General features: G+C 43.5%; 1 protein-coding gene across 2 annotated transcripts in view; it reads left to right on the top strand.

Annotated features, from left to right (window-relative positions):
- The window catches only part of arap2 (ArfGAP with RhoGAP domain, ankyrin repeat and PH domain 2), a 114,523-nt gene that overhangs the window by 32,434 nt on the left and 54,589 nt on the right, over nt 1-27,500 (top strand). For both annotated transcript variants that reach the window (XM_042069621.1, XM_042069620.1), the window contains exons 9-12: nt 1-152; nt 11,138-11,244; nt 14,336-14,535; nt 25,937-26,022. The exon at nt 1-152 is cut by the window's left edge and continues 27 nt beyond it. In XM_042069621.1, coding sequence (XP_041925555.1) covers nt 1-152; nt 11,138-11,244; nt 14,336-14,535; nt 25,937-26,022 — 545 coding nt within the window. The remainder of the gene's footprint in view (nt 153-11,137; nt 11,245-14,335; nt 14,536-25,936; nt 26,023-27,500) is intronic.

Below are 27,500 nucleotides of genomic sequence, written 5' to 3'. Positions count from 1 at the left end.
TGCAGGAGGCCCTGGACTACCGTCCCTGCGTCCCCCAGCGCCCCCCGCAGGGAGCGGCCAGCCGCTGCGGCCCCCTGGAGCTGAGGGGCCACAAGGGCCGCGTCTACGTCTGCCTGCTGGGCACCCGCGTGCGCCTCTGCAAAACCGAGCAGGTAGTGCCGCGTTTGTTTATTCTCTTATTTGTGTTTATTTGTTTCTGTTTATTTCTACCCCGAGGCTCCCTGTATGACAGTAAGTCAGTGTATGATTTATTGTTTATTGTTTTGTATGTTGTTTTTGTTTGGAGAAGGGCATGCATCTCCTCCATTTTGAGATGCGTGCGTGTGTGTGTGTGTGTGTGTGTGACTCTGTGCACAGATCTCCTTATACATATCTACGCATGTGCGTGTGTTAGTGTGTGTGTCTGTTGGGGGTGGAAGTGGTTCATACATGTCCTATGCCTATGGCTCTCAGCAGGGTTGTCAAGGTACATTTACAGTTATAAGTGAGTCCGTGGGTGTCTGTAAATGTCTTTGCCTTCTCACATGTCAAGGTGCTGTTTGATGTTGTGATCCTTATAGACAGCAGTATCTGTGTGTGTGTGTGTGTGTGTGTGTGCCCCCCCACTGAGCTCATTCAGATGGCCAGGTCTGCCCACGCTTGGCCTGACCCTCCACAGGGATCTCAGTGAGAGAGTTTGTTCAGGACCAGAACAGACTCTCAAGGGAGGGAGAGATGGCAATGAGATTATAACACACACACACACACACACACACACACACACACACACACACACACACACACACACACACACACATACACACACACACAGTTGATGGTAAACAAACCTATATAAGGCAAATCTTTCACCTAGCATAGTTATACAGCATAGACGTAGCGAGTCCCTACCTAGAAAACCAGCCATGCAAGTTCAAGAATGGCGGTCCAACAGATCTCGTGAGAATTGTGAAACACAACCTTTTCAGTAGATATGGCTTTTTGGAAAAAGTATTTTCATTGTGCACAGGGGGATAAGTCACGAGAAGTTTGCTATCTACAACAGCAGAGTAAAATATAAATATATCGCAACTCTAGAGGGAGCTCTACAGTCATCAAAAATATTTAGTGTGTCTTTAAGACTGTTTAAAAAGATCTTTAAGAATTTAAAAAAATCTTTAAGACAAACACATACAACAGCAATGGCTATTCACACACAGAATATACACCGCTACAGTAGTGACATATTCACATATGAACAAACTCAATTGGAAATGCACCAAATAGACGTACACAGATAGAAGTACAAGCTCTCATTGGCACAACGTCACATAGGCACACACACACACACACACTCGTCTGTGTGCATACAGGCACAGGCATACAATTTCCTTTGTTTACACAAACAAAGAAACAATCAAACACACACACACACACACACACACACACATGTGTATTACAGATATTGTACTGTAGTATTACAGATATTTGCATGCACATAGCTGAACTCACACTTTTATAGACAAACACATACCCCCCCCCCCCCCCCCCCTCACACACACACACACACACACACACACACACACAAAAACTGCAAGTACACAGAAATACACTTTTATTTCTCGTCCAGTCTCTCTGTACACACACCTTGCGTCTGCCTCTGTTTGTCTTTCATCATTTTCTTCATCAGTGTGAGCAAACTTCTCGCTTGCGCTCTCACGCAGACTTCTACCGGGGAAAATATGTGGACGCGTCAGCGCTTTCTTCCTCCTGGCCAGTGAGCAAGGAGAGAGGAAAACAGAGAGGAGAGAGGGAGGGAGGGAGGGAGGGAGGGAGGGAGGGAGAGAAAAGGAGGAGATGAAGAGGCGTAGGGAGATAGAATTGGTATGTGAGAGAAGAGAGAAAGACAGAAAGAAAGAGAGAGAGAGAGAGAGAGAGAGGGGGGGGGTAAAGAGAGAGTAGAGAGAGGGAGGAGGAAGAGATCATTAATTGTATTGTCTTTGCATAAACCCCAAATCCCTGCCTTGTCGAATGCATTGCTGAGCTGCACACTTGAGAGCGGGGAAAAAAAGGAGGAGAGAGAGAGAGAGAGAGAGAGAGAGAGAGAGAGAGAGAGAGAGAGAGAGAGAGAGAGAGAGAGAGAGAGAGAGAGAGAGAGAGAGAGAGAGAGAGAGAGAGAGAGAGGTGGAGTAAGAGGAGAAAGCGAGTGGGACAGGGAGATGGAGAGGAATGACTATGATTGAGGGATAGAGAAGGAGGGAAAGACAGAGGTGGGTGGGGGTGAGAAACGAGGAGAGGGCCAAAGAGTGCGAGATGGAGAGAGCTTGAAAGAAAGGAAGAAAGAAAGAGAAGGAGAGAGAAGAGAGAGAGAGCACACAGAGTCTGCAACGGGGCTCATGCTCAGTGGAGTGGAGTATTTAATTTAACAAGATGAACGATCTTGTCGAGAGACGTCACCCCCCCACCCTTCTTTTTTTGGGGGGGGGGGTTGGTAGGGCTTGCGGGCTCCTTGGGGACGATAAAGTGGTGCCGCTGAACTCAATTCCGAGGTCAGTCCGCCACGGCTTCCCAAGGTAAAGAGGGGTGTCAGGGAAAAACAACAGAGCAAAAAGAAACCCAAACACATCGGACTGCTGGACGTCAGGCTGCTGGTTAGCAGCACATCGATTCCAGGGCACCTCTGGCAGCGGCCAGCAACAGGACATTTATTTAGCCTGCCCAGCTCATGCACACAAACATACACACACAGAGAGAGGCTATGCTAACATATGCAGCCTCTCTGTGTGGAACCTCCTTGGAACACTTAATATTGTAGCAGCTCGGGATCAGAGGAGCAAGATGTGTTGTGGTTGTCAGACAAGAGTCACCAGGGACAAGTTCAGAAAAAAAACAAAAAAAAAAACTGCTGTACTCTTCAATCCTCAGGAAAAGGGGGGAAATGCAACTTAGATCTTCCAAGTCTTCATCAGGCTCATGCATAGTTGCATCAAAGCAGTCTTCTAAAAAATGCAAAACCATTGAGTATGTCCTCTAGCCTAGAAATCTAGACGCACCCTAGCGGCACCAAATTACATTTGCTTCCAGGGCTAGTCTAGCAACTCTCCGTTGGCTTGTGAGCTCAAAAAATTAAACTTCTATCAGGCCAATCAAATCGTGTATAGAGTTGTTAGGCAGGCTTAACATAATGATTGATGGCAGAGTTGCAACAGTTTGGCTTGAATTCCCTGCTACTTGAAAACAAAGAAGATGGATGTTGCTGTTGACAAAGAAGATGGATGTTGCTGTTGACCAACAGTGTGGCATGAGTTAAGCTTTTATTAAGTTGGCAAAAGTTTGAACTAGCCAACTAGCTCCGCTGGTGGGGAAACGCATGGGACTCAGCGCTGTCCTATTGCGTGCAGAGGGAATTTGAAACAGACAACCGATTATCCCGCCCCTCTGACTGAGCACTGCGAACGGTGAGTGCCCAGACCCTACATTTTAATGTGGGTCTGGCTCGTCAGGCTGTATGTCCTCAGCAGGAGTAGACAACCCGGCATCAGAAAGTAAAAGAAAGTAGTCCTGCTGCCACAAATGTGTTCCAAACATCCACTTAAGCAGCTGGTCCTAACTGGCACAACTGTATAACCTGGTAGATCAGCTAATTAGTGATATCACCAGTACAGTCTTCATGGTCAGACGCAGTGTCCATTCTGACATCTGGGCTTGGATTCTGTTACTCTTTGGTCCCCCTGGTCACCACTCCTGGTCACCACTCCTGGTCACTCCCTCTTCCAGGTGTTTATCAGGCTGAGGCTGAGGCAGCACAGGCAGTGTGTCCGAGGTGCTGTCCGTGGTACCAATCATCTCTCGGTGGGGTAGTATTGTACATCTAGGACCACGCCCAAGGCTTAGGGCAGTCAGTAAGGGAGTTCTCCATGGTGCTGAAGGACATCTGCTCAGCTCCGTGAAGACCCAATGGCTGGCCGTGACTCCACAACACAACCACACTATGCAGAACCTCTAAGGATGTTCTGTGAAGCTCTAACCTTTTGTAGGTTTAAAGAGGACAAGCTAGAGAGAGCCAACAGCATGGAAAATGGACAAAAAGAGTAAACACTTGTACACTTAATATTATTAATTGATTCCAAAGGCCAAAGGATAAGTGGTTTATAGTAGAGATTATTCAGAACTGATTGAATTTTAACGACAAGCTATTGTAATGCAGATGTGATGCCCAGAGAGACATTTACGTGCTGCATGCCTGACTTGCATCCAGACATCCCTGGTAGTTAGAGTGATGTTTTTAAACCTGCAACAGAAATGCCTCATCTTTTATAGACGACCGAAATGTATCACAGACAATAAGAAGAATTCATGAAGTATGCCCCTATCCATCAACCTGGAGCTCTCAGTCAAGGCGTCGCTCTCCATTCTTCACATGGGCTGTCCAGATACAGGTTTGTCAGTTATGGCAGATGACACAACAACCGAAAGCTACCCATCATCCCTTTGCTGTCGCACGGTGTCCTCACAGTGTAAATGGCCAGGAGTGGAAAGAAGGCTGACGTGGGACATGAAATATTCCACTGACAAGGCGCCAGCGTCTGGAGATGAGTGCGTGATTGGTCTTCTGTTGGGGCATATGTGCCCTTTTAAATGGATATGAAGGACTTTTTGTATCTTGGCAGGCTTGGGATTGTCCTTTGGTCTCAAGGCCAGGCTCTGATGTTGGACAGTTTGCTGTGGCTCATTTTGATCCAGTTTAGGTTGTCCTTGGATCCCACAGTGGGCCTCTAGGTGGAGTGATCCATGGTCAACTCTGTGTGTATATCTGTGTGTGTCTTAGTGTGTGTCTAGGTGCTTTAGATATGTGTTTGCGCATGCACATGCATTCCTGGGTGTGTGTGTGAGTGTGAGTGCAGGTCTCTGGGTGTGTGTGTGTGTGTTCCTGTGAGCGCTTGTATGGAGTGAAAAGGCTTAATTCATCTTTAGCTTCATTAGCTCTTTGCACCATTTTGCCCCTGCAGTCACCACGGTAATAAAAGATTGTATCCTAGGGTGCTGAGACTCTTGTCTTCCTAACGTTGCGGGTGTCAAGGCAAATTAATGACACCATGACTCTCTCTCTTTCTCTCTTTCTCTCTCTCTCTCTCTCACTGTCTCTTGTGGTCTTACTTTTCATCTCATCCTCAGTCTCTCACTCTATTATGACCTCCTCTTTTCATCATGCTTGTGGTTGAAATGGTGGCTTTCATGTACTGAAGAATAGATGATCCTGTGGTTTTAGTGTCTTTGTGTGTGTGTGTGTGTGTGGGAGAGAGGGAGAGAGGGAGAGAGGGAGAGAGAGAGAGAGAGAGAGAAAGAGAGAAAGAGAGAGAGATACTCTTAAGGACTTAAGGACAGACTGGAGGTGGTATAATCAAGGCTTTAGTGGTGCTAAAGATGAGTTAGTGGCAATCTATTCTGACGAGAACTCGAGAACTTCATAGCTTCTACCACCCAGAAATTTGCTAACTCATTCTAGTTTCGTTTGTTTTTAAACACTTTCCTCTTGTTTTAACACTTTATTTTAACACTTTAATCCAAAATTAATTAGCCAACTAAGTTCCCTTGTTTTTACAAGCAGAGATTTTATGGGGAATAACAGCCACAATACCCACCAAATGCATATTTTTTCTTAAAAAGTGACACTTCAAATTGATTCTGTCTGTTCTTTTAGAATATTCTACCTGAGCTGTGTTTGCTTTTCACATATTACACAGAAACGCACAGGTGCATATTAATATATATTACTGGAATCTTTCTCTCTTTCTGAGTATATGATTTGACTTGATGCTGGGCCACTTGATGGCAGCATGGGCTGTGATATAGGAGAGTTCTCAACGTCCTCTGTGTCTGTTGAGGACCTTCACTCTGACTCTGAGCCTGTCAGGGAACAGGCTGTACCTGACGCTAGCCCGACCTAAAGCAACATTCAAGGTTACTACGCAGTATGGAAAACCTGGAAAAGTATGGAATTTGATTTTAGTAATTTCCAGCTCTGAATAAGTATGGAAAAAAGAAACAAGGGTATGGTTAAATATTTGTGTTTTTAGACTATTACATCTACAGTACTTATCACTTCACTCATGTCATAATGAACCATTCCTACTGCTGTGTAGCTTAACTGTCAGTCCACATCGTCAAGATACAATTATATGGGGCTCCTCAGAAACGGAAATTTTGAAATGGAAAATGTGTAGGAACCCTGAACACTATGCAACAATCCACTGCTTTTTGAAGCATGCTTTTATCAGGCAGCAAGTGGTCGTAGCCTCTAGCCATATCTCTTGATAGTATATGGTCATGTGCAGAATAGATAAACACATGTGGGCCAATTCCACGGAAAATTTACTTTTTGTCACATCCATAACGCCAGTGAAATGCCTTGGCATTTGTATGATGTGAATGATAACATTCATTTTTTGTGCATTTTTTTCTCATTTACAATCTTCAGCCAAAAATATCAAATGCTCAAATTTCATGTAATCATTCACATCATACCATACCATCACATTTTATTGGCATTATGGATGTTACAAAAAAAATAATTTTCCATGGAATTGCCCTGTGTCGTTCCCCTTAGTCATCCAGGTCATCCAGTCATCCAGTCATCCATAGTCATATGCACTATGCAGACAAAACAAAAAACACAGCATGACATGGTTTTGCGTGCCTTTTAGGTAGCTAGCTCACTAGTACACTCACCAAAACTTGCACAGTGCTGATTAAATGCCCCCTGTGATGGTGTCCATTTTCTTTTTGCTGACCCTGAGGAACTGTGAGAAACGTTTCACTCGAGGGAGATATTTTATCAGATTTTTTGAGGAAGTGTTGAGGCAGATATTTTATCTGATTTTTTGAGGAAGTGTTGATCGCTGAGAGGCGTGTGGAGTTGTGCATTTGGGAGGTCACTATGGTGAAAAGCTGGAACCTAAACAACAGCCTTCCCCTCTGCCCCTCCACCCCTCACCCCCTCCACCACTCCATGTTTTTCCCTCCTTGTGTCATAATTGGACAGGGCACAGTGTGGTGCCATGATGGGTGTCACCCTGGCAACCAACCATGTAACGCTGGAGGAATGAGGTTTATTAGCGGACCACAGCACACCTTGCCATCCTCCTCCTCCGCATCATCATCTTCTTCCTCTTCACCATCACCTTCGTCATCATCATATTAACAATATCATCACTTTTAGCACCACTATGCCAGTATTTGGTTTACATTGAAGTCCTGTAGTGCAAATTAAAGTAAATTGTTTCTTAATGGAAAACTTCCTGAAATGAAGTTGGACCATGTCTGAGCCCACTGTAATTAGCCACATAGCTACTAGTTCCATCTACCATCTTTAAGCTAAGAAAGAGCACAAAGCTACTAGTTAACCATCTTTAGGTTAAGAAAGAGTGGTACAAAGTGACTAGTTAACCATCTTTAGGTTAAGGAAAAGTACAACACTACTAGTCAACCATCTTTAAGTGAAGAAAGAGTGGTACAAAGCTACTAGTTAACCATCTTTAGGCTAAGAAAGAGTGGGACAAATTTACTAGTTAACCATCTTCAGGCTAAGAAAAAGTGGTACAAAGCTAATAGTTAACCATCTTAGGCTAAGAAAGAGTGGTACAAAGCTACTAGTAAGGGTGTCACGATTTCGATTTTATATCGAAATCGATCGAAATTACGTCTCAATCTCGAACTTTGAACTCAAAAGTAGAATCGACGATGCAGCCACACCCCCAATGTCACATCCAGCATGTATGCCAAGACGCACAAATGCACATGCACCTGCTGAACTGCGGGGTCAACACTCTAACTTTAGGCTGCAGACAGTTAAAATCTTTCTTTTACTGTCTATGGTTAAAATATACACATCAACCTACCGAAATCGAAGCCCCTTTTGCTACTCTGAAATCACCTGTGTGGAAGTATTTTGTCGTTCATTCACGTCAATTAACACTAACTTAGCCTACTCAACTTATAAAGTGAAGATGATAGTTAAAGTCCAAAATTACTTTAAGGCTTAAATTGCATATTGATAAGTACATATTCCATGAACACTAACCTTGGGTCTCTTCGGAGTGTGCTGAAACAATTTAATGATTAACAAATTATCATTCTGTGTTGTTTCATTTCACCATGTTCACGTCTCTGTTTAGCCTAATGTTTGTTCTGTTTACATTGAAACCTCGTGGTTGAAACGGTTTCAAAATAAAAAGTAGTTTCAAAATAAAAGCCCCCCGAAACAGAAAAGGAAAAGGCCAAAAAAAGTAAATAATAAGGATAATAATAATAAGTGCAGTAATAGTAATATAAAAAAAAGATTGAAAATCTAATCGAATCGTGACTTTAAAATCGAAAATTAAATCACATCGAGGATTTGGAGAATCGTGACACCCCTAGCTACTAGTTAACCATCTTTAGGCTAAGAAAGAGTGGTACAAAGCTACTAGTTAACCATCTTTAGGCAAAGCTAGCAGTCCCTTTCTTTTTCTCTGTTTTTTTTCTCTCTCTGTATGTTTATGTGCACAGATGGCTGATGGATCTGTGTGTGTGTGTGTGTGTGTGTGTGTGTGTGTGTGTGTGTTATTAGTGTCTTATTACAAGGCTCTTCAGAGTGCTGCAGAAAGTTCCATTCACATGAATGGGCCTTCCCAACGTTCGGGCCTATGTTAAATCTATATAAATCACCGGCAAAGTATATAATCACCCCTGTCAATGGCAACGGGTTGATTAATGTCTTTCATATCCCTCCGCAAGACGTCCGTTCGCTTATTGCAATGGAATTTCATTGAAAGGGAAAGTAAGCTAGTAAGACGTTGCCACGCAACACCTGAAACTGTCAAGTTCTATCTGTGTGGCGAACTATTTATTTTGTCAGCGGAAGACACGAAACGGTAGCAAAATCATTTTTAAAGATTCATTGTGTTAAGTTAAGTTTCTTTTCTCGTTTTGGCAAGTAGCCGTGTAATAAGCGGGATAATGTACATTATCCCTAACTTAATGTGTTCCTTTGTATATGTTTTTCCTGTGTTGACACAGAAAGGTTCCTTTATCTCTATCTGTGAGTTTTTTCTGCGTTCTGTTCACGCGGTTCTCTTCTGTTGGGGCTGTCAGCAGGTGTGCATGTGTGTGCACAAGTGTAAAATAAAGGCACATCTCTGCACCATACATTACAATGAAATGGCTTTCTTTCCATTGTTTTGAAACAATGGAAAGAAAGCCATTCTGTGTCATTCTGTGTTTTAAGATGAGCGAAGGAGAAGGAGGGAAAGATAGTTTGTCTTTTTTCCCTGACTCTTTCTTACTCTCTCCCCCCTCCCTTTTATCTTCTCTTTCTCCCACCCCCTCGCTTTGTTCATTCATCACTTGACATTGTCTCACCACCACAGACAGTCGACTCTCTCTCTCTCTCTCTCTCTCCATTCTGAAACTTTCTGTGCCCCCCCCGCCACACACACACACACACACATGCACTCCTCCTCCTCTTCTTGGAGGACATGTGCGGTTTGTTTTCGGAAGGCGTCTAATCATGAGAGATGCTATCGGCTGGCTCGGGTCTCTTTGTTTGCCGTAATTAGCGTAAACTGTGTTTGTCGTCTCTCCGTGGGCCGGCGCTGGCAGCGGAGACGGCGGGGGGCTGGGGAGCGGTCGACGAGACGAAGGTGCCATGTGGAGATGGTTAGTCATGATAAGCACCCGGTTGAGGCGTGGTGTCATGCCTTATGACGGAGGCGGAAATTTCACACTTAAGACAATAAGGCGGCCGACCAGATTGCTTTTCTCGTTCTTTCTTTGGCTTCATCTTCTTCTTTCCCTCTCTCCTCCTCTTCCTTTCTCTACCCCTTTCTCTTTTTCAGTGCCTCCTACTACAGGTCTCTCCATCTAATTATTTTCCGCTGTCTACTGTCTTTTCCCTCAGTCTCTTGCTTCGTTAGATCTCTGTCTCAGTGTCCTTCACTTATTTTGCTTTGTCATAGTTATACTCATTTGCCCCCCCCCATCTCTTTCTGTCTCTCTCTGACACACATACACACACACGCACGCACACACACACACACACACACACACACACACACACACACACACACACATGCACACACGCACACACATACACACACAATGCATAACACACAAACACACACACACGCATATACAAACTTTTAATACATAACACACACACACACACACACACACACACACACACACACACACACACACACACACAGATGTTTGCCAACAATTCCTTTCATCTCTGTCTCCTCTTTAAAAAAGAAACACAATCAACTCGTCTGCCATGTCAGTAAATGAAGCTGTTTCTGTTCCTCCTCTCCCTTTCACATGAGTATTTGTTGCCTAAAGTTTCACCACCTGACAATTTACGCCAAAACACGCAATTACAGCGATGCTCAAACAACACATCAGACATCCAGGAAGCTCACCCAACACCAATTAGGCCTCCCACTTACCCCCCTCTCAATATCTGCAACCGCAGAGAACAATAGAAATCCACTGCGTACCCTGATAGTGATGGGGCCTGTGATTTAGAAGCTGGGATGTGATCCATTCAAGCCCAGTTAGCATATTAGCATATTAGCATATTCGCATGGAGGTAACGCCCTGCGCTGGGGCACCCAGTGGAGACGGGCCAGCTGTGGTCCTCTGGGCTCTGGGAGCCCCCATAGGGCCCTCTGGCTAGTGTTGCCCAGATTTTCTGCCTGGGGAAATCCAAGCCCCGGGGAGGATGCAAGGCACTGGCCACCCCTCACCACACACACACACACACATGCACACACACACACACACACACACACACACACACACACCCTTCCTTTTCGTTTCCTGGGGGAAAGTTGAGTTGTGAGAGTGAAGCACCAGATTGCTGCCAAACACTTTTTGAAAATTATTCCCAGTACAGTGTACTGTGAAGGACAACCAAGCACACACACACACACACACACACCTCTCTTTCTCCTACTCTTTACACACACTTGAAGGAGTGGTTAATGGGTGATTTTTACTAGATGTTAGTCCCACTCCAGGGTTTGTGGTGTCATGTCAAGGATGTCAGACCTGACAGACGACTAAACGATGGAGAGAAGGACATTGTATTGATGTTTGTTTCTTTGATTTTGTGGTCTTCCAGGACTTCAGTGCTGGTTTGGCAATCGCTGTAGTGGAGCTGACCTCAGCCTGTGTGAAGCACGTCGAGAGGAGAGGATTTGAAATCAACACTCCATTCAAGACCTTCTGGTTAGTGTGTGTGTATGTGTCTGAGTGTGTGTGTGTGCAACTTTTTTTTTCTCTGTAGGTTTTCTCTCATGTTAGAGAATTTGAGATGAAAATATAGGTTGGTGCCCTTGAAGTGTGTATTTGAGAGTGTGTGTGTGTGTGTGAGAGAGAGAGACTGACCGTGGATGTGTGGGCGTTTGTATTTGATGCCTCTTAGATAGGCCTTGGTGTCTTTGAAAACGGCATATCTCTCACCGCCTTCTCAGCAAGGTTATACCTTCTGTGATTTCACACCCTCCTTCATTCTGAAACGCTATCACACCCCCCCTTACACACACACACACACACCCCTCCACAGAAATGCCTTCAACTTTCTTTTCATCACACACTAATCTCTCTGTATATATTATGAAATGTAGATATAAGACCTGGGGTGTATTCCTTGACATTCTTAACTTAGGCGTCTAGAGTATATGTCGTGAATTACGACATCTTACGACACCCTTCCAACTGCAGCCAGGAACAAAGAAGAACTAAGAGAGACTAGCTGGGAGTTAAAAAGCAGCTCCTGTGGGCTGTGTGGATGTTGGGGGAACAGGAATATTGGAGCAGGAGTGGTTTTGGCGTGTTCGTGTTAGACGGCGGCATGCAGCTCTGGTGTGAAGCAGAGGTGAGGACACGGTAGCTCGCAACAAATTTAGCCTTTGCTACGCAAGACCTGAGGTGTCATTTGTGCGTGCTTCTTAGGTGTGTGTGTGTGTGTGTGTGTGTGTGTAAGAGTCATGTCACACCTCTTCTACACCAGCCTCCTTAAATAAAAATGTCGCTTTGAAAAAAAAAATAAGCATGAAATAAGTTGCATTGAAAAAGTGCATTGAGGAGTTGCATTGAAAGACCGATGCCCCCTAATATTTCAAGTACATCCTTTCTGTGTATTAGTCTGCAGGATTGTGTGTTTGTGTGTGTGTGTGTGTGTGTGTGTGTGTGTGTGTGTGATTATCTCTTCGTCTCATTTACTCTTTATTGACAAGTATCCTGTTGAGCTCTTCCCCAAAGACGCCGGTAGATAATGACCATCACTGCACAACAACAATCGCTCGGCATCGATCTGCATGTTTACCACCTCTAAGACCCACACATACACACACACACTACACACACACACACACACTACACAAACACACACACACACACACATATACACACATACATACACACACACACATGCTCACAACTCTTTAGGAAGAGGTTTGTTCACATGGTGCCCCCCCCCACCACAGTGCTGCTGTGTTATTTGTTTTATCGTGAAGCTGTCATTATCATCAGCCACTCCACACTCCATGCTATGCTATGATAGGTGACTTCCAAGCCTCTCATAAAGATTCTTTTGTGTATGTGTGTAAATGTACGGGTGTGTGTGTGTGTATGTGTACGTGTGTGTGTGTACGTGTGTGTGTACGTGTGTGTGTGTCTGTGTCTTGGTATCGGTCGAGGCGGCGGGCAGCATCGATCTGTTTGGCTCATCCGTTAGAGCCCGGTCAGTGCGGTTCCGTGCCTTGTCAGGGAACGTGAGAAATCGCAGAGCCTAATTGGGCTTCTTTTGCACTAAAGATAGAGAGAGAGAGAGAGAGAGAGAGAGAGAGAAAGAAGAGAGAGATAGAGAGATATATATATATATATATATAGAGAGAGAGCGAGAGCACGCCAACGCAAAATGACGACCTCCCCCTTCCCCCGGCTCCCTCCCAGAGCGCTGTGGGAGTCACAGAGGGGTGTCGCGACTGAAATCGATCCCCTCCTTACGAAGCCACAATGTTTTTTTGTTTTAAGTGGGGGGGGGGGGGATTTAATAAGCTTCACTTTAAGAGCCAGGAGGGAGTACAGATCCACCCCTTGAGGACTTTGTTTGGTGTTACACCTGATCTTGCAGCAATATTGCTCTCATTTCAGTACAAATGTGAAATCAAAGACTTCAAATTTCCAGGGTCTGGGAGAAAGGTTTCTTAATAAAGCCAAGAGATGACATCACACACTGAGTATAACAGCTTATTATCATCTACTTTAGTTGTTTTCATGTTATGGGACAGCACTGTCAGTGTAGTCCAGACGTCTCATGTAACCTACTTCTTTTTTATTTATTTATTTATTTTTTTAAATATATTTTTTTGGGCTTTTATGTCTTTAATGCGACAGGATCGTGGAGAGTAACAGGAAGAGATGCCCCAGCCAGTTGCGCCGTGGCTAGGGCCATGTAGCCTACTTCTAGCCTTCTTATTAGTGAGCTTCAGTACACAGCTGTGAAGATGAGGGGTCAGCACTGTAAGGTCAATAGGCCTATTGGTCCCCTGGTGCAGCTCCGAGCTCAGACTCTCTCTGGTCTGCTTCCCATGCATTTACCGGTGCCACTTGTTTAACCACACACACACACACACACACACATACACACTCTCACACCTACATACACACAGAGAAGGACAGAGAGCCACAGACAGACAGAAAGAAAGAAAGAAAGAGAGAAAAGGAGAGAGCAAGGCATAAGAACTTTAGGAGCCCGTCAGCAGCAGACCCATTTCTAAGCGTGTCCATGTTAATGGCAGTGTGGAGTGGAGCTTAGCTGGGGCCTAACGAGAGCTACACAGCACACGGGAGAAAGACAGATGCAGAGGGGAGGGGGGAGCAGCTCGCTTCTCACTTTCATGCCTGACAGACAACCAATTTATGAGTGTCGGAATGTGTGTGTGTGTGTGTGTGTGTTTGTGTGTGAGTGTGAGAGAGAGAGAGAGAGTGTGTTAGAAGAAGAGATTGAGTAGGGAAAATGGGCATGTAACATAGATTGCACCTTCTCACTTTGAAGTGACTGCTTGTGTACATAAAGTGTTGGCTTGTGAACGCACATGTGGACAAACACACACACACACACACACATGCACACACATGCACATTCACATACGCATTTGCTGTACCAATAGTTTAGTCTATAGATCCTTAACCTAACAAAAAATGAAGGTTAGGACAAGCCTATAGCATCTGCAAAAGAGAGAGAGAAAAAGAGAATTGACATAAGTGAGAAGTTTGCGTGTGTGTGTGTGTGTGTGTGTGTGTGTTTCTTTAGCTTCACGGCAGAGTCGGAGCGTGAGCGGGACGAGTGGGTGGAGGCGGTGCAGGAGTGCATCGTGGAGACGCTCTCCGACTACGAGGTGGCCGAGAAGATCTGGTACAACGAGGCCAACCGCAACTGTGCCGACTGCCGCGCCCCCAACCCAGAGTGGGCCTCGATCAACCTGGTGGTGGTCATCTGCAAGAAATGCGCCGGTAAGACATACTCGCGCTCTCCATCTCTCTCTCTCTCACCCCGTTGATGGAGAGATAGATAGAGAGAGACAGATAGAGAGAGAAAGGCGTACGTACATGCCACACACACACACACACACACACACACACACACACACACACACACACACACACACACACACACACACACACACACACACACACACACACACACACACTGTACAGGGTATGATGACATAGTTTGGTACGGATGAGAGGGATGAGAAAGAGACATGAAGGGAAACTGCTCCATCACACCTGAAGTGAGGAGGAAGAAAGAGCTGCAATATGAGTGAGCTAATTGTCATGCCAATAAAGCATTTTAAATTTGAATTGGAGTTGGAATTCTGAGGAGACTCATCAGTATCATTTTTGCAGATGGCCTCCACTAGGTTTAGAGAGAGAGAGAGAGAGAGAGAGAGAGTCATACCACTGCACTTCTTATGTGTGTATGAGGGGGCTGGAATGAAGATCTGAACCTTATAGCTCTCTATCTGTCTGACAACACCCTGTGTGTGTGTATGTGAGTGTGTGTGTGTGTGTGTGTGTGTGTGTGTGTGAGAGAGAGAGATAGAGAGCGAGCGTATTCAGGCGGGCGTCCCCCGGGATGTGTCCAGTCTGGGTTTACCTCAGATGGGCAAACTTCCTTTGCTAACCTGGGTCCTGGCCCTGAAATGTCCAAGCCTTTGAAGCTGTCTCTCTATCTCTCTCTCACACACACACACACACACACACACACACACACGCTCAGAATGTACTGTACCCCTTACATACACACACACACACACACATACACACACATCCTTCATACAGTGTTGCAGGTTATAGCCCCAACCTCAGTAAATTGCAGCCGAAATGTCACTTATTTGCTCCTGCTGCAAGAGGCCAATAGGGCTCAGACATGCTCAACTTCCTTCAGCACACACACACACACACACACACACTCTCCCTTTCTCTCTGTCTGTCACTACACCTCTTGCTTTCTGCTCCTGCTCATATCAACCACACACAAGCACAGAAGCACACACCACTGCTCAGCTGTAGAGTGCGTGTGTGTTTGCTTTTACTCCTCTTTGTCCCAGCAAGTCTCATGTCTTCCCTCTTTCTTTGATCTCACTCTCTCTCTCTCTATCGTTCCTCCCTCGTCCCTTTTCTCTTCCTCCTCCTTTTCCTCTCGGTCCTCTCTGTCTTTAATTCCATCCCTTCCTTCTCTTTAAGTCGCTGTAATTGGCCGAGGCTCCAGTTTCCCAAGCTGCCATTCAGAGCCACGTAAATGATTTCGTTTCGCAGGGTGGAGTTCTAATATTACATTTAGCAGTGTGTGTATGTGTGTGTGTGTGTGTGTGTGTGAGAGAGAGAGAAAGAGGGAGAGAAAGAGAGTGTGTGTGAATGATGGGGGGAGTTAATATCACATTTAATAGTGTGGTTGTCTCACTGTGTGTGTGTGTGTGTGTGAGTGAAAGATGGTGGGGGGTTGAATAAGCTTTCCACCGACTAGACACTTCCACATTAAACGAGATCACCGCCGTCTGAGTATGACTGGCGTGGATTTTAAAAGCGAGAGAATAAGAGAAAGAGAGAGAGAAAACAGAAACGCTATCTAATTAGTCTCTCTTCTGTCAGAGACAATAAGGAGACGCTCGTGAGACGAGGAGAAGCCGGCTTCTAATGAGAAGACTAATGATTAAATGATTCCAGATTGTCTTTCTTCTTTTAACAGCTGGGGTTATAAAAAAAAGTGAAAGAGAGAGGGATAGAGAGAGAGAGAGAGAGAGAGAGAGAGAGAGAGAGAGAGAGAGAGAGAGAGAGAGAGAGAGAGAGAGAGAGAGAGAGAGAGAGAGAGAGAGAGAGAGAGAGAGAGAGAGAGAGAGAGAGAGCAGGGACTTAAAGGCAGGTCTGTGTGTGTGTTGAATATTAATGGTTTTAATTTGACTGGTGTGTAACTCTCCTGCTGGTAAGGCTTTCTTATGCTTCATGGAGAGGGGTTTGAAGTATGCTTAGAGGAAAGAATGGCTGGATCTTGCTGGGCAGTTTGAAAACACAATTTGGCTCTTTACACACACGCACACGCACACATATACACACACACACACACACACACACACACACACACACACACACACCCATGCTGATAGGAGAACATTTTTATTACTCACCCACTACACATTTATAAAAGTTATCTGATAATGCTGTTACTCAGCTTTCAACCTTCTCTCTCTCTCTGCCTTCTCTCATTCTTTTTCACTCTCCCATCTTGCGCTCTCTCTCTCTCTCTCTCTCTCTCTCTCTCTCTCTCTCTCTCCTCCAAGCCTCGCCCTCTCGTTACTGTATCAAAAGACGGGCCTTGGATGAATGGCATATATTTTAGTTGGACCATCTCCCTACACATGTAGTCGGTGTAAGCTCTTTAAATCAGACACCCCATTCCTTGCCCCAAGACATTCCTTCGATGCAGGCCCACGTTGCCATGGAAACACTCGATTCAGACTGTTCTGTTCTGTCTTGAACCCCTCCATCTCTCTCTCTCTCTCTTTCTCTCACTCCCCTTCTCCCTCTCTCGTTTTCTCTTCTCTCCTTCATAACTTGATAGAAACAGCTGGAACAGGTCATTTGGGCTTTGATATTGTTTCCATGGGAGTAGCCACAGACCCCACTTCCAGAACTTTGGCTAGAATAATGAGCACTTTTTTTAATTGGCTGTGGAGGTTCGATTGAAAAAAAAACGGACGAAAAAAAAAATTAGTTAACGAGGACAAAGTGCTCTAGCTCTGTGAGTCAGGTGAGCCGCTGGAAAGAATTCTGGAACCTTCCACAGCTCACGAGTTGAACCAGAGATGCTAAAATGTGAGAGGGGCGACCTGTTGAAATACCTGAGACGTGAGCGACATGGACACGAGTGCAGAGGGTGAAAGAAGAGGAGGAGAGGAGAGGAGAGGAAGAGATGGTAGTGGAAGAGAGCAGAGGAAAAGTAGAGGAGAGGTAGAGCAGAAGAAAGGAGAGGAGATGAAAGAAGAGAAGAGAGAGCAGAGAGGGGAGGTGAGAGGGAGACGAATGCCCGAGCGCGTTTGGGGCCTGACAGATGAGGTTCAGAAGCGGGGGCCCTGTTGCATTATTGATTCGCCGCGTTGAAAAATGCAGAGAGAACAACGTCAGGCAAGCCAGCATGCTTAAACAAAACAGATAAACAAACACAGCATTGAAACAAATAGCCAGCAGAAAACAATTACTCACAATGCTCTAAGCACTCCTGAAGGAAACCCAAATAGAGCTCAGGACACTCAGCCTGGAGATCCAGAGCGTGGAACTAAAGATTTAGAACCTGGTACTTTTAGATTCTTCTCTGAGGGCTTAAGTTGCCCAAGTTATGACATAGAACCCAGAGTTTAGAATTTACCACTTGGGGCCCCATGGAGCTTGTGTTAGTGATAGAGTTTCAAGAAGTCAAGAGCCAATGCTGAGGGAGAAGTCTGCTCCCTGTTTCTGAGTTCCGGAACCCCCCCCCCCCCCTCCCTCTCCCTCTTCGGCACTCCCCAGCTAGACTACAGTCATTCTCTGTGACTTTTACTCGTCCTTCATTGTCGGTGAAAATCGACGAGACCCCCCTGTGCCAGCAATTTTTGAACACACACACACACACACACACACTCTCTCTCTCTCTCTCTCTCTCTCTCTCTCTCTCTCTCTCTCTCTCTCTCTCTCTCTCTCTCTCTCTCTCTCTCTCTCTCACATCCAGTTCTGAGCCATATTAGGCTTGCCTCCTGATGACTGTAATGATCTCTGATGGATAACCGGGCCTCGACATTAGTGGTAATTACACAAGGGACCCCTGCAATCCATATTCATAGAGCTGTTGTTTTTCCCTCTCTCTGTCTTTTCTTCCCCTTTCTTTTCCTCTCTTTCTCTGCTCTTTTCTTTCTTGACCTCCCCATCACACACACACACACAAACTCAACACAAGTACACACACACAAACAAACACACACACACACACACACACACACACACACATGCATGCAAGCATGCCGTGATGTTTAATTTATCAACAATTCCAGCCCTGAAGTTCACCAAAATAATCATGGCGACCAACAGACATAATTAATTCATGAATCATTAGCAATGAGTGCCCTACACCAGATCACACACATATACACGGACACACACACACACACACACACACACAAACAAACACGCTCACACTCACACACTCCCCCTCTGTCTGTGTACTCAGTCAATCATTCTTGCACTCTCTTTTTCATTTCCAATTAACTGAAAGGCTTGGCATCAGTGGAATTGGAAGTGTGTGTGTGTGTGTGTGTGTGTGCTAGAAAAGGCCATATGTGTGTGTGCGCGCACAGTTGTTGCAGTTGTTGACCAATGAAAGGCACACTCTCCCTATACACAATGGGAGCTCCAGTGAGGAGCCTCTTGCATGGGGAATGCCCTGTGTACTGTAAGGAGTCGAGGTCACTGGCATTTTTAGAGATACACGCTCTGCGGCCGCTCGGTATGACCAGGCATGGCTTTGAAGGACTCCAAATACACTTCCTGTATTCTGATGAGGCGAGGGCCTATAAGTGAACAAGCCAATGCTTGGTAAAGTCTGCTTCCAAGATCACAAGCTTCCCCTTTGAAGTTTTGAAACTGAGCTCAGCCAGTTTAGATTATTGCCTTTCTTTTGATCTCTTCAGCTACTTTCTCTAGTCTCCTTGCCTTTAGTGGCGGTTGCAGTGGGGGAAATACAGTAAGTATTGAACACGTCAACATTTTTTTCATGAAATTTTCACCAGACATTAGGATTACCTCAGGTTATCCACCCATATAAAAAAATCCAAACGTTAAAGTCCATAAGTAAAGTTACAGTATGTGTAATTAAGTGGAATGACACAGGAAAAAAGTATGAACTGTATGAGGTCTGTCAGTACTATGAGATGAAAAACAGCCCCACACCATGATGCCTTCACCTCCAAACCTCACTGTTGGTATGGTGTTGTTAGAGTGATGCACAGTGCCATTTCTCCTCAAAATATGGTGTGTAGTATGACATCCAAAAAGTAAAATTTTGCTATCACCTGACCAGATGACATTCTCTCAGTATTTCATAGGCTTGTCCAAATGTTGTGTAGTAAACTTTAAACAAGCTTCGACATATTCCTTTTCAGTAATGGAGTCATGTGGGGTGAGCATGCATAGAGGTCATGGCAGTGGAGCATTGCCTATGATTTACTCTGTAAAAATTGTACAGTACTTGCTGCCTCCAAGTCTTTCTAGACTTTTCTCCGAGTGGTCCTTGGCTCTTGGGCTACACTTCTGACTATCCTTGTGACTCCCTGGTCAGAAATCTTGCAAGGAGATACTGTGCATGGCCGATTGATGATGCAGTGATGTTCCTTCCTTTTGCAGATAATGGCTCCAATGCTGCTTACTAATGCATCTGTAACCAGTTCCATTAATATGTTTTGCAACAATAAGGTTGCAAAGGTTTTTGGAGAGCTCTTTGCTTTTACCCATCACAAAATGTTTGTGACACCTGGGTAACGAAAAACCTTTTTGTAGCCCATCAGTATCAGTGTTGGGTCATATTACTTTGAAATGTAATCCATTACTGAGTACAGACTGCATGCTAATTTTTGTAATCAGTAACGTAATCCATTGCATTACAAAAATAATGTAACATAATCTGAATACTTTTGAATAACTTCAAAATAAAAAACTCAAAAATTAAATACTTGGAATAAAAAAGACACTCAATCAAGATCATTTTGATGCTACTGTACACTGAATAGCATGTCTGACATTGCCAATGCAAGCCCAGAATGCCTTCTATTGCGTTATGTAATGTTATTCTCATGGGTAGGAACATGACCCTTTTTTCTGTTTCAGACGAATTGATAGAGAAAAAAGTGTATTTTGGCTCTGTGTGTGTTTGTGAGTGTGTTTTGGGGTGCAAGATGGCCTACTTGATGGGTAAAATACTTATGTGCATTGTGTCTTCTACATTCTGTGTCCATTTACTCCAAATTGGGTCTATATTAATTTGACTATTAACTACACTGCATATTGACTGCATGATGTAAAGCTACTATACTATTTTGTAATTAACTTTTTTTAATTTACTATTTTGTATTTTATTGAGTTGAAATGACTGTATTTCCTATCAAAATACTTTATTGTATTTTTAGATTTTAAAAATACTGCAAAAATAATCGCTTTGAGACATCTGTGTGATGATGTCATAAAAGTGCAGAATGATGGAAGCTAATTGGTGCTGACTTATGCCAAGCAGACACTGTGATGTTTACCTGATTTCAGCCCAGAATCAGTTGGATCCGACAAACTTTTGACTCGGGTCTGTCCGATTTGTTGTGTAGTTTGAGCAGGCTCGCAACTAGAGCCCGCTAATTATTTCAACCAAAATTCTGCCACGTACACAGCTCATTCAGTATCATTACAGTACAGCAAAAAAACATATACCATTTACATCAGTGGTTTTCAGTGTAAGGACCAGCAGGGTCCCAGAGTTAAATTAACATTGGGGTACCAAAGGGATCGGGCACTACTACAACAGAGGGGACTGGTGGCCAAAGACCAAAGGGATTTCCTCGGCTCTGATGTATCATCCCTGGGGGGACCTGGGGGAGCTCCCTCCGGAAGAAACTTTTGTATAATGAATCAATCTGGTGCACTTTTTGAAAAGAAATTCAGAGGTTGCTCATTTTGATCTACTGTATGGATGGACATATTGTGCTGTAGCCTAAACTATTTTGCGCTTCAGAATTTTAACCATGCACACACTGGTGGGATAGTTATGATGATACTGCAGTAAGTTCACAACCACAAAGCATATGTGCTGAGTTTCACATTTCAGAAATGGTCAAAAATAGTGTACATTTCAGCACTCCATACAATTATGCTGAAATGGTCACCTGTGTTGTTCAGTTAATCTAAGATAAGCTACAGTAGTTATTTTGGTCATTGTAATGGCCATCTATACATGCTGTATATTCCTTTTTTCAGGACAGCCTGGGCTAACCATATCTGGGAAATAATGATGTGATAATATTTGCATATGTCTTATGTCAGGCTTTATATCAAGAAAAAAACTTTGCGTCTCATTACTTTTTTTCTTCATATTTTTGCATTAATGTCACTAGGAAGGCAAGGAAGCATGCCAGTAGAAATATTCATATCTGTGTAAGTAGGATTGTCTGGAATCTGGCTGGCAATAAGAACCATGATAGTGGGATACTCTGTGGCTAAGCAATTTACAAAAACGTATAGTTTACATTAAAATACAGTATAATTTTGGCCGGAAGTTGGAGACCATGAAGACATTTGTTGCAATTTCAAAACCGGATTAGGCCTACTCGGGAACCGCTTATTGTACAAAGGCATGCTTTCCTCGTATTAGGTAAGGTTTGCTGTTTATTGTGCTATAGGGTTTATATAGGGTGCTATAGAGTTTGTGAGATATTTCACCAAGAGTAATGGCTGTGCAGAATGCAAATATGATTAAATTTCCTTAAATTGCATGTAAGTTCAATATTAATTTTCTTGTGAACCATTTATCACAGCAACCTGGCGCTAATATGATTGGAAAGCTTAGATTCCGCTCATTCACATGATATGCTGTGTGATATGTGACGAGTTAAAACTGGATTTTACTGGAGCACAGCAGTTCAGTATGGGCACATGCCCCAGTAAAAAGGTATGCGTACTTATACTGTAGATTCCAACTCGTTCCTGCCTTTCCTTACCTTGGTGTACCGCTTTTTCTTAGCGTGTTCAATACTTTTTTCCTGTGTCATTCCACTTTAGTACACATAACTCTACTTATGGACTTAACCTGTTGAGGGGTACGGTCACAAATATGTGATCAGATGCAGCTGGGCCCCTGGGAGTACGATCACAAATATGTGATTAGAACATTTTTGAAAAAGGTTCTATACCATGACGCAACAATTACCCTCAGGGACTTTTCTGCCATTAAAGGACCAGTATGTAGGAAATAATGGAAAATAAACTGTAACCATTCCAAAAATGATCACCATATGTTGTCAGAGAGTAAGGAAACACAATGAATTGAAGTAATGGCTTATTTGACAACATTACTCTAATCTGTAAAACCCCATAAATCCAATGAAAAAAAATGAGTTACGGGGCGGAATCTCTTGGAATTTTCGTTTATGTTTTGAACGATTAATTCTAGAATAGCGTATTAATAATGGGCTAGCGCGTCCTCCTATTTGAGTTGCCAAATTAGCAAAGGCCAACTGTCAACAGCTGTCAGTTGTAGTCATGAACGCCTACGAGAGGCAGGCAAATTTCCAAAATTAAAACAAGAAACAAATTAAGTGGACATCGGAGGAGCTTCCTTAGATGGTGACGTCTTCGTAAAACGAAGAATATCAAGTCTGACGCAGAGCTGGCCATATTTCTCCACAACAGGTAGCCTATGCTAAACTTCATCTGCATCGCTAACTTCAGCTAAATATGTTGGTTAGAGAGGTATTTTTTGTTTTCACTGTTTCCGTAATGTGTAGCTGGGTCATGGTTGGAGAAACGTTAAAGCAGCTGCAGGTCAACTAACGTTAGCTAAGTCTTCATTACATCTGGCAACCCAGAAGAGGCTCGCGTCTAGTAGTCTTGAGAACATTTACCAGTGTTTTGATTTTGGCCTACAGAACGTTCGGTAACAATCCTACAAATCGAACCTTTAAACAATTTTAAGAACACTGAAACTATATAACTTTCTCGTAGAATTCTAGAAGAAGCCAGGAAAATAATTCACTCTCTGCAGAACGGCATTGTCTTAAAGAATTCACTCCTCAACAGGTTAAATGTTTGGATTATTTTATATGTGTGGATTACCTGAATAGCCTCACTTGAAGTATACTTACTGAAAAAAATGTTGACGCGTTCAATACTTATTTCCCCCGCTGTAAATGCATTTCTGTGTGGAGGACCATTCTCCCTCTGTGCGTTACTCTGGTATAATTATCCCAGATGGAGATGTGTTTCACCCTCATACAAGTCTAATGTGACTTTTATTTTGAAATTCACCATTTACCAGAAGATGGCTCAGCAGTTGACTGATTCAACGGCAGTGTCTCTTAGTGTTACTGTGAACTAGTTGTACCGCAGAGTGGTACAAAATATAACCGCGGCCCTGTCCAATGTGACTTTTATTTTGAAATTCACCATTTACCAGAAGATGGCTCAGCAGTTGACTGATTCAACGGCAGTGTCTCTTAGTGTTACTGTGAACTAGATGTACCGCAGAGTGGTACAAAATATAACCGCGGCCCTGTCCAATGTGACTTTTATTTTGAAATTCACCATTTACCAGAAGATGGCTCAGCAGTTGACTGATTCAACGGCAGTGTCTCTTAGTGTTACTGTGAACTAGATGTACCGCAGGGTGGTACAAAATATAACCGCGGCCCTGTCCAGCACATGTTTTCCACAAAAATAAGTCACGCTGAAAGGCATATATGATTCTAACTGTATCACTGAATTGCATTATGCACACTCAATTCTCACTGGTATCTGCTAGACAACAAGTACCAAAACATGATTAGTTCATAGATTTCACATGTAAAATACATTTGATACAACCCCACCCCCATCTTGCCTGTTCATAATTCTGAGAAATTCTTGAATTGTGTGCATGTGTGCGTGTACATGTTTATGTTTATGTGTGTGCGTGCATGTGCATGTGCTTGTGTGTTTGCCTGTTTATGTGCCTGTGTGTGTGCATGTGCATGCATGCGTATATATGTCTACTGTGTGAGTATGTGTCATACGTAGGATTACTGTGAATGTATGTGTGCGTGTGTATCTGTTTATGCACATGTGTGCATATGGAATGGGTTTACATGACCCCTGGAGGCAAATATACGCAAAAAATTGGTCATCCTAGGCCGTACGGTTCTCAAGATATTCACAGAAAACTGTGTCTGCCCTACCCTCCTTTCGGGGGGTCCAGTCCAGCGGGGAGGCTACAGATCAAAACGAAAAACGATGGTTCCATGCTATCCATGTGGGGTTACATGCCCACCAAGTTTCGTGTACCCCGGTCTTTCAGTGTCCCGGGAATCCTTGTTGATGTACGGTCACTAAATATACACATAAATTATTTTATTGTAAGGCCCCCCATAAACGAAAGTCCACGAAACTTGGCATGCATTCGGAGGGTGTCATAATGATCCTACACTTTCAATTTCGTGCAGTTTTGACCATGTCAGCCAGAGATATTGTGATAACACCTAATGTTTTGCTTTTTAATTTTTAACTAGGTGGCGCTATACATGAAATAAGTGGTAATGGGATGGGATAAACGAAAGTCCACGAAACTTGGCATGCATTCGGAGGGTGTCATAATGATCCTACACTTTCAATTTCGTGCAGTTTTGACCATGTCAGCCAGAGATATTGTGATGAAAACACCTAATGTTTTGCTTTTTAATTTTTAACTAGGTGGCGCTATACATGAAATAAGTGGTAATGGGATGGGTTGACATGCCCCCTTAAGACCAACATACAAAAAAAAGGTGGACCTCCTAGGCCCTACGGTTCTCGAGATATTCACAGAAAACTGTCCCCGGCCACCTACAGGCCAGTTGGTGTATAGTAACATAAATTAATTTATTGTGTGGCCCCCCATGAACGTAATTCCACGAAACTTGGCGTGCATTCAGAGGGTGTCATATTGATCCTACACTTCCAATTTCGTGCAGTTTTGACTATGTTAGGTCACAGATACCTACGATTACAACACCTCATTTTTACTTTTTTGTGTTTAACTAGGTGGCGCTATACATGAAATGAGTGGTTCTGGAATGGGGTGACATGGCCCTTTGAGATCAACATACAAAAAAAAAGGTCCTCCTAAACCCTACGGTTCTCGAGATATTCACAGAAAACTGTGTCTGCCCTACCCTCCTTTCGGGGGGTCCAGTCCAGCGGGGGGGCTACAGATCAAAACGAAAAACGATGGTTCCACGCTATCCATGTGGGTTTACATGCCCACCAAGTTTCGTGTACCCCGGTCTTACAGTGTCCCGGGAATCCTTGACGGAAATTTGGACATGCGAAAAAGAGAAAAAAAAAGAAAAAGAAAAAAATCTGACTAAACCTATATGACCGCCGCTTCGCTGTGCAGCGGTCATAATTACTACTAGTAGTGCTATTGATGGTGAATGAACTAATGGACTGAATGAGTTAAATGAACTAAATGAAATTAAATGAAGTGCAAACAAAAAGAAAATATATGCATTTAAACTTCAAACAAGGTGAAATAAAGAAATGAAAGTTCTAGAAGATATGAGAAGAGATTACCTGTGTCTGTGCGTCTGACCGCTTGTCTGTTTATGTGATTGTGCAGCGCAGCACCGGTTCCTGGGTCCCAGCATCTCTCAGGTACGAAGCCTGAAGCTGGACAGCAGCATCTGGAGCAACGAGCTGGTGGAGGTGAGGGCAGCACACGCCTAACATGCGTCTATGGCTGTGTAGACATGGGCATATGGGTGTAGAATGTCTATGGGTGTAGACATGGGCATATGGGTGTAGAATGTCTATGGGTGTGTAGACATGGGCATATGGGTGTAGAATGTCTATGGGTGTGTAGGCATGGGCATTTGCGTGTAGAATGTCTATGGGTGTGTAGACATGGGCATATGGGTGTAGAATGTCTATGGGTATGTAGACATGTGGATATGGGTGTAGATTAGGGCTTTGACTCCGAACTTCGTTATTCGAATATAATTTGATTATTTTAAAAATTAAAGATATTCGAACGAATTTTAGGGATCTCTTAATATTCAAACCTGTAGCCTATGGAAATATTTTTTGTAAATGTATTTGGTTGTAGCCTAAACGTTGTTTTCAATTCAGATTCCGAGTTTTTTTTCACGCCTTCTGAAGTGAAATCGCGAGCTCATTAGCAAGGCTATTATTGGCCATCTGGGCTCCTGTAGGTTAGCATCCTGGCTGGTTCGTGAGTAGTGAGCAGCTCCCACATAAACATTTTTATTTTAAACTTAACCTTCCTCTGATTTTAATCACCTTAGTTATCAATCAAAGCAAACAGGGAAAAGAAATGGCAACACAATCATTAAAAACACTTAAATAAATAAATGTGCAGATAAGTCTGAATGAAAAGCAGCACTGGTTGAAGCCTGGAAATATTGTAAACAAAGTAACGTTACTTAATTTGCTAGTTTATCATAGTCTATGGTTAGACTGTTCAGTTTCCCCACATGTGTTTAAGTTTCAATTGAATACTTTTTCTCCTTGGGACAGGCCCGTTTGAGTCTTGGAAAATACTTTTCCATTTGCATTGGGATTGAGATGATTAGAATTTAGCAGTCAATTTGAATGCAGTAGTTTTTAACAAATTCGTGCAGCGTGCTAATGATGCTAACCGGATTTAATAGCAATTTAGCCAGTCTTCTTGCACTATTAATGTTTGGATTACATGTGCATGCTGAGGAGGGATGCGCCTGTTGAGAGGGAGAGAGAGAGTGCACGGGGCAAGGAGAGTCTGTGGTGAGGTAACGTAAGGCCTACTTCTACCGCCTACTCTGGTAGAGTTTGACATACTACAATGCAAGATATATTTAGCCTATTTTATTTATGGACAACATAAGGCAGGAGGTGTGTGTTGCTTTTAATTATGAATGTTCTATCAAACGTATTTTTTATTGATATCGATTACATGTGCTATACATATCGCTATCGTTGTATCGCCCAGCCCTATGCTCAATAATAACAATTTTGACACACGCATTTACTCAGCCTTTCGTGCACGTAGTCTATTGACATTGACTGATACACTGCCTTCTGGTGGACAGAACAAATAGAACTTAAGTTTGATACCAATATCGGTCTTACGGAAGACATTTAATGGTTAAAATATTATTTATACATATTCGAATATATTCGAATTT

This window comes from Alosa sapidissima, chromosome 18 (genome assembly GCF_018492685.1).
Source record: "Alosa sapidissima isolate fAloSap1 chromosome 18, fAloSap1.pri, whole genome shotgun sequence".
Taxonomy (NCBI): domain Eukaryota; kingdom Metazoa; phylum Chordata; class Actinopteri; order Clupeiformes; family Clupeidae; genus Alosa; species Alosa sapidissima.
The sequence above is the reverse complement of the archived record's forward strand: the minus strand, read 5'-3'. Positions and strand labels throughout refer to the sequence as shown.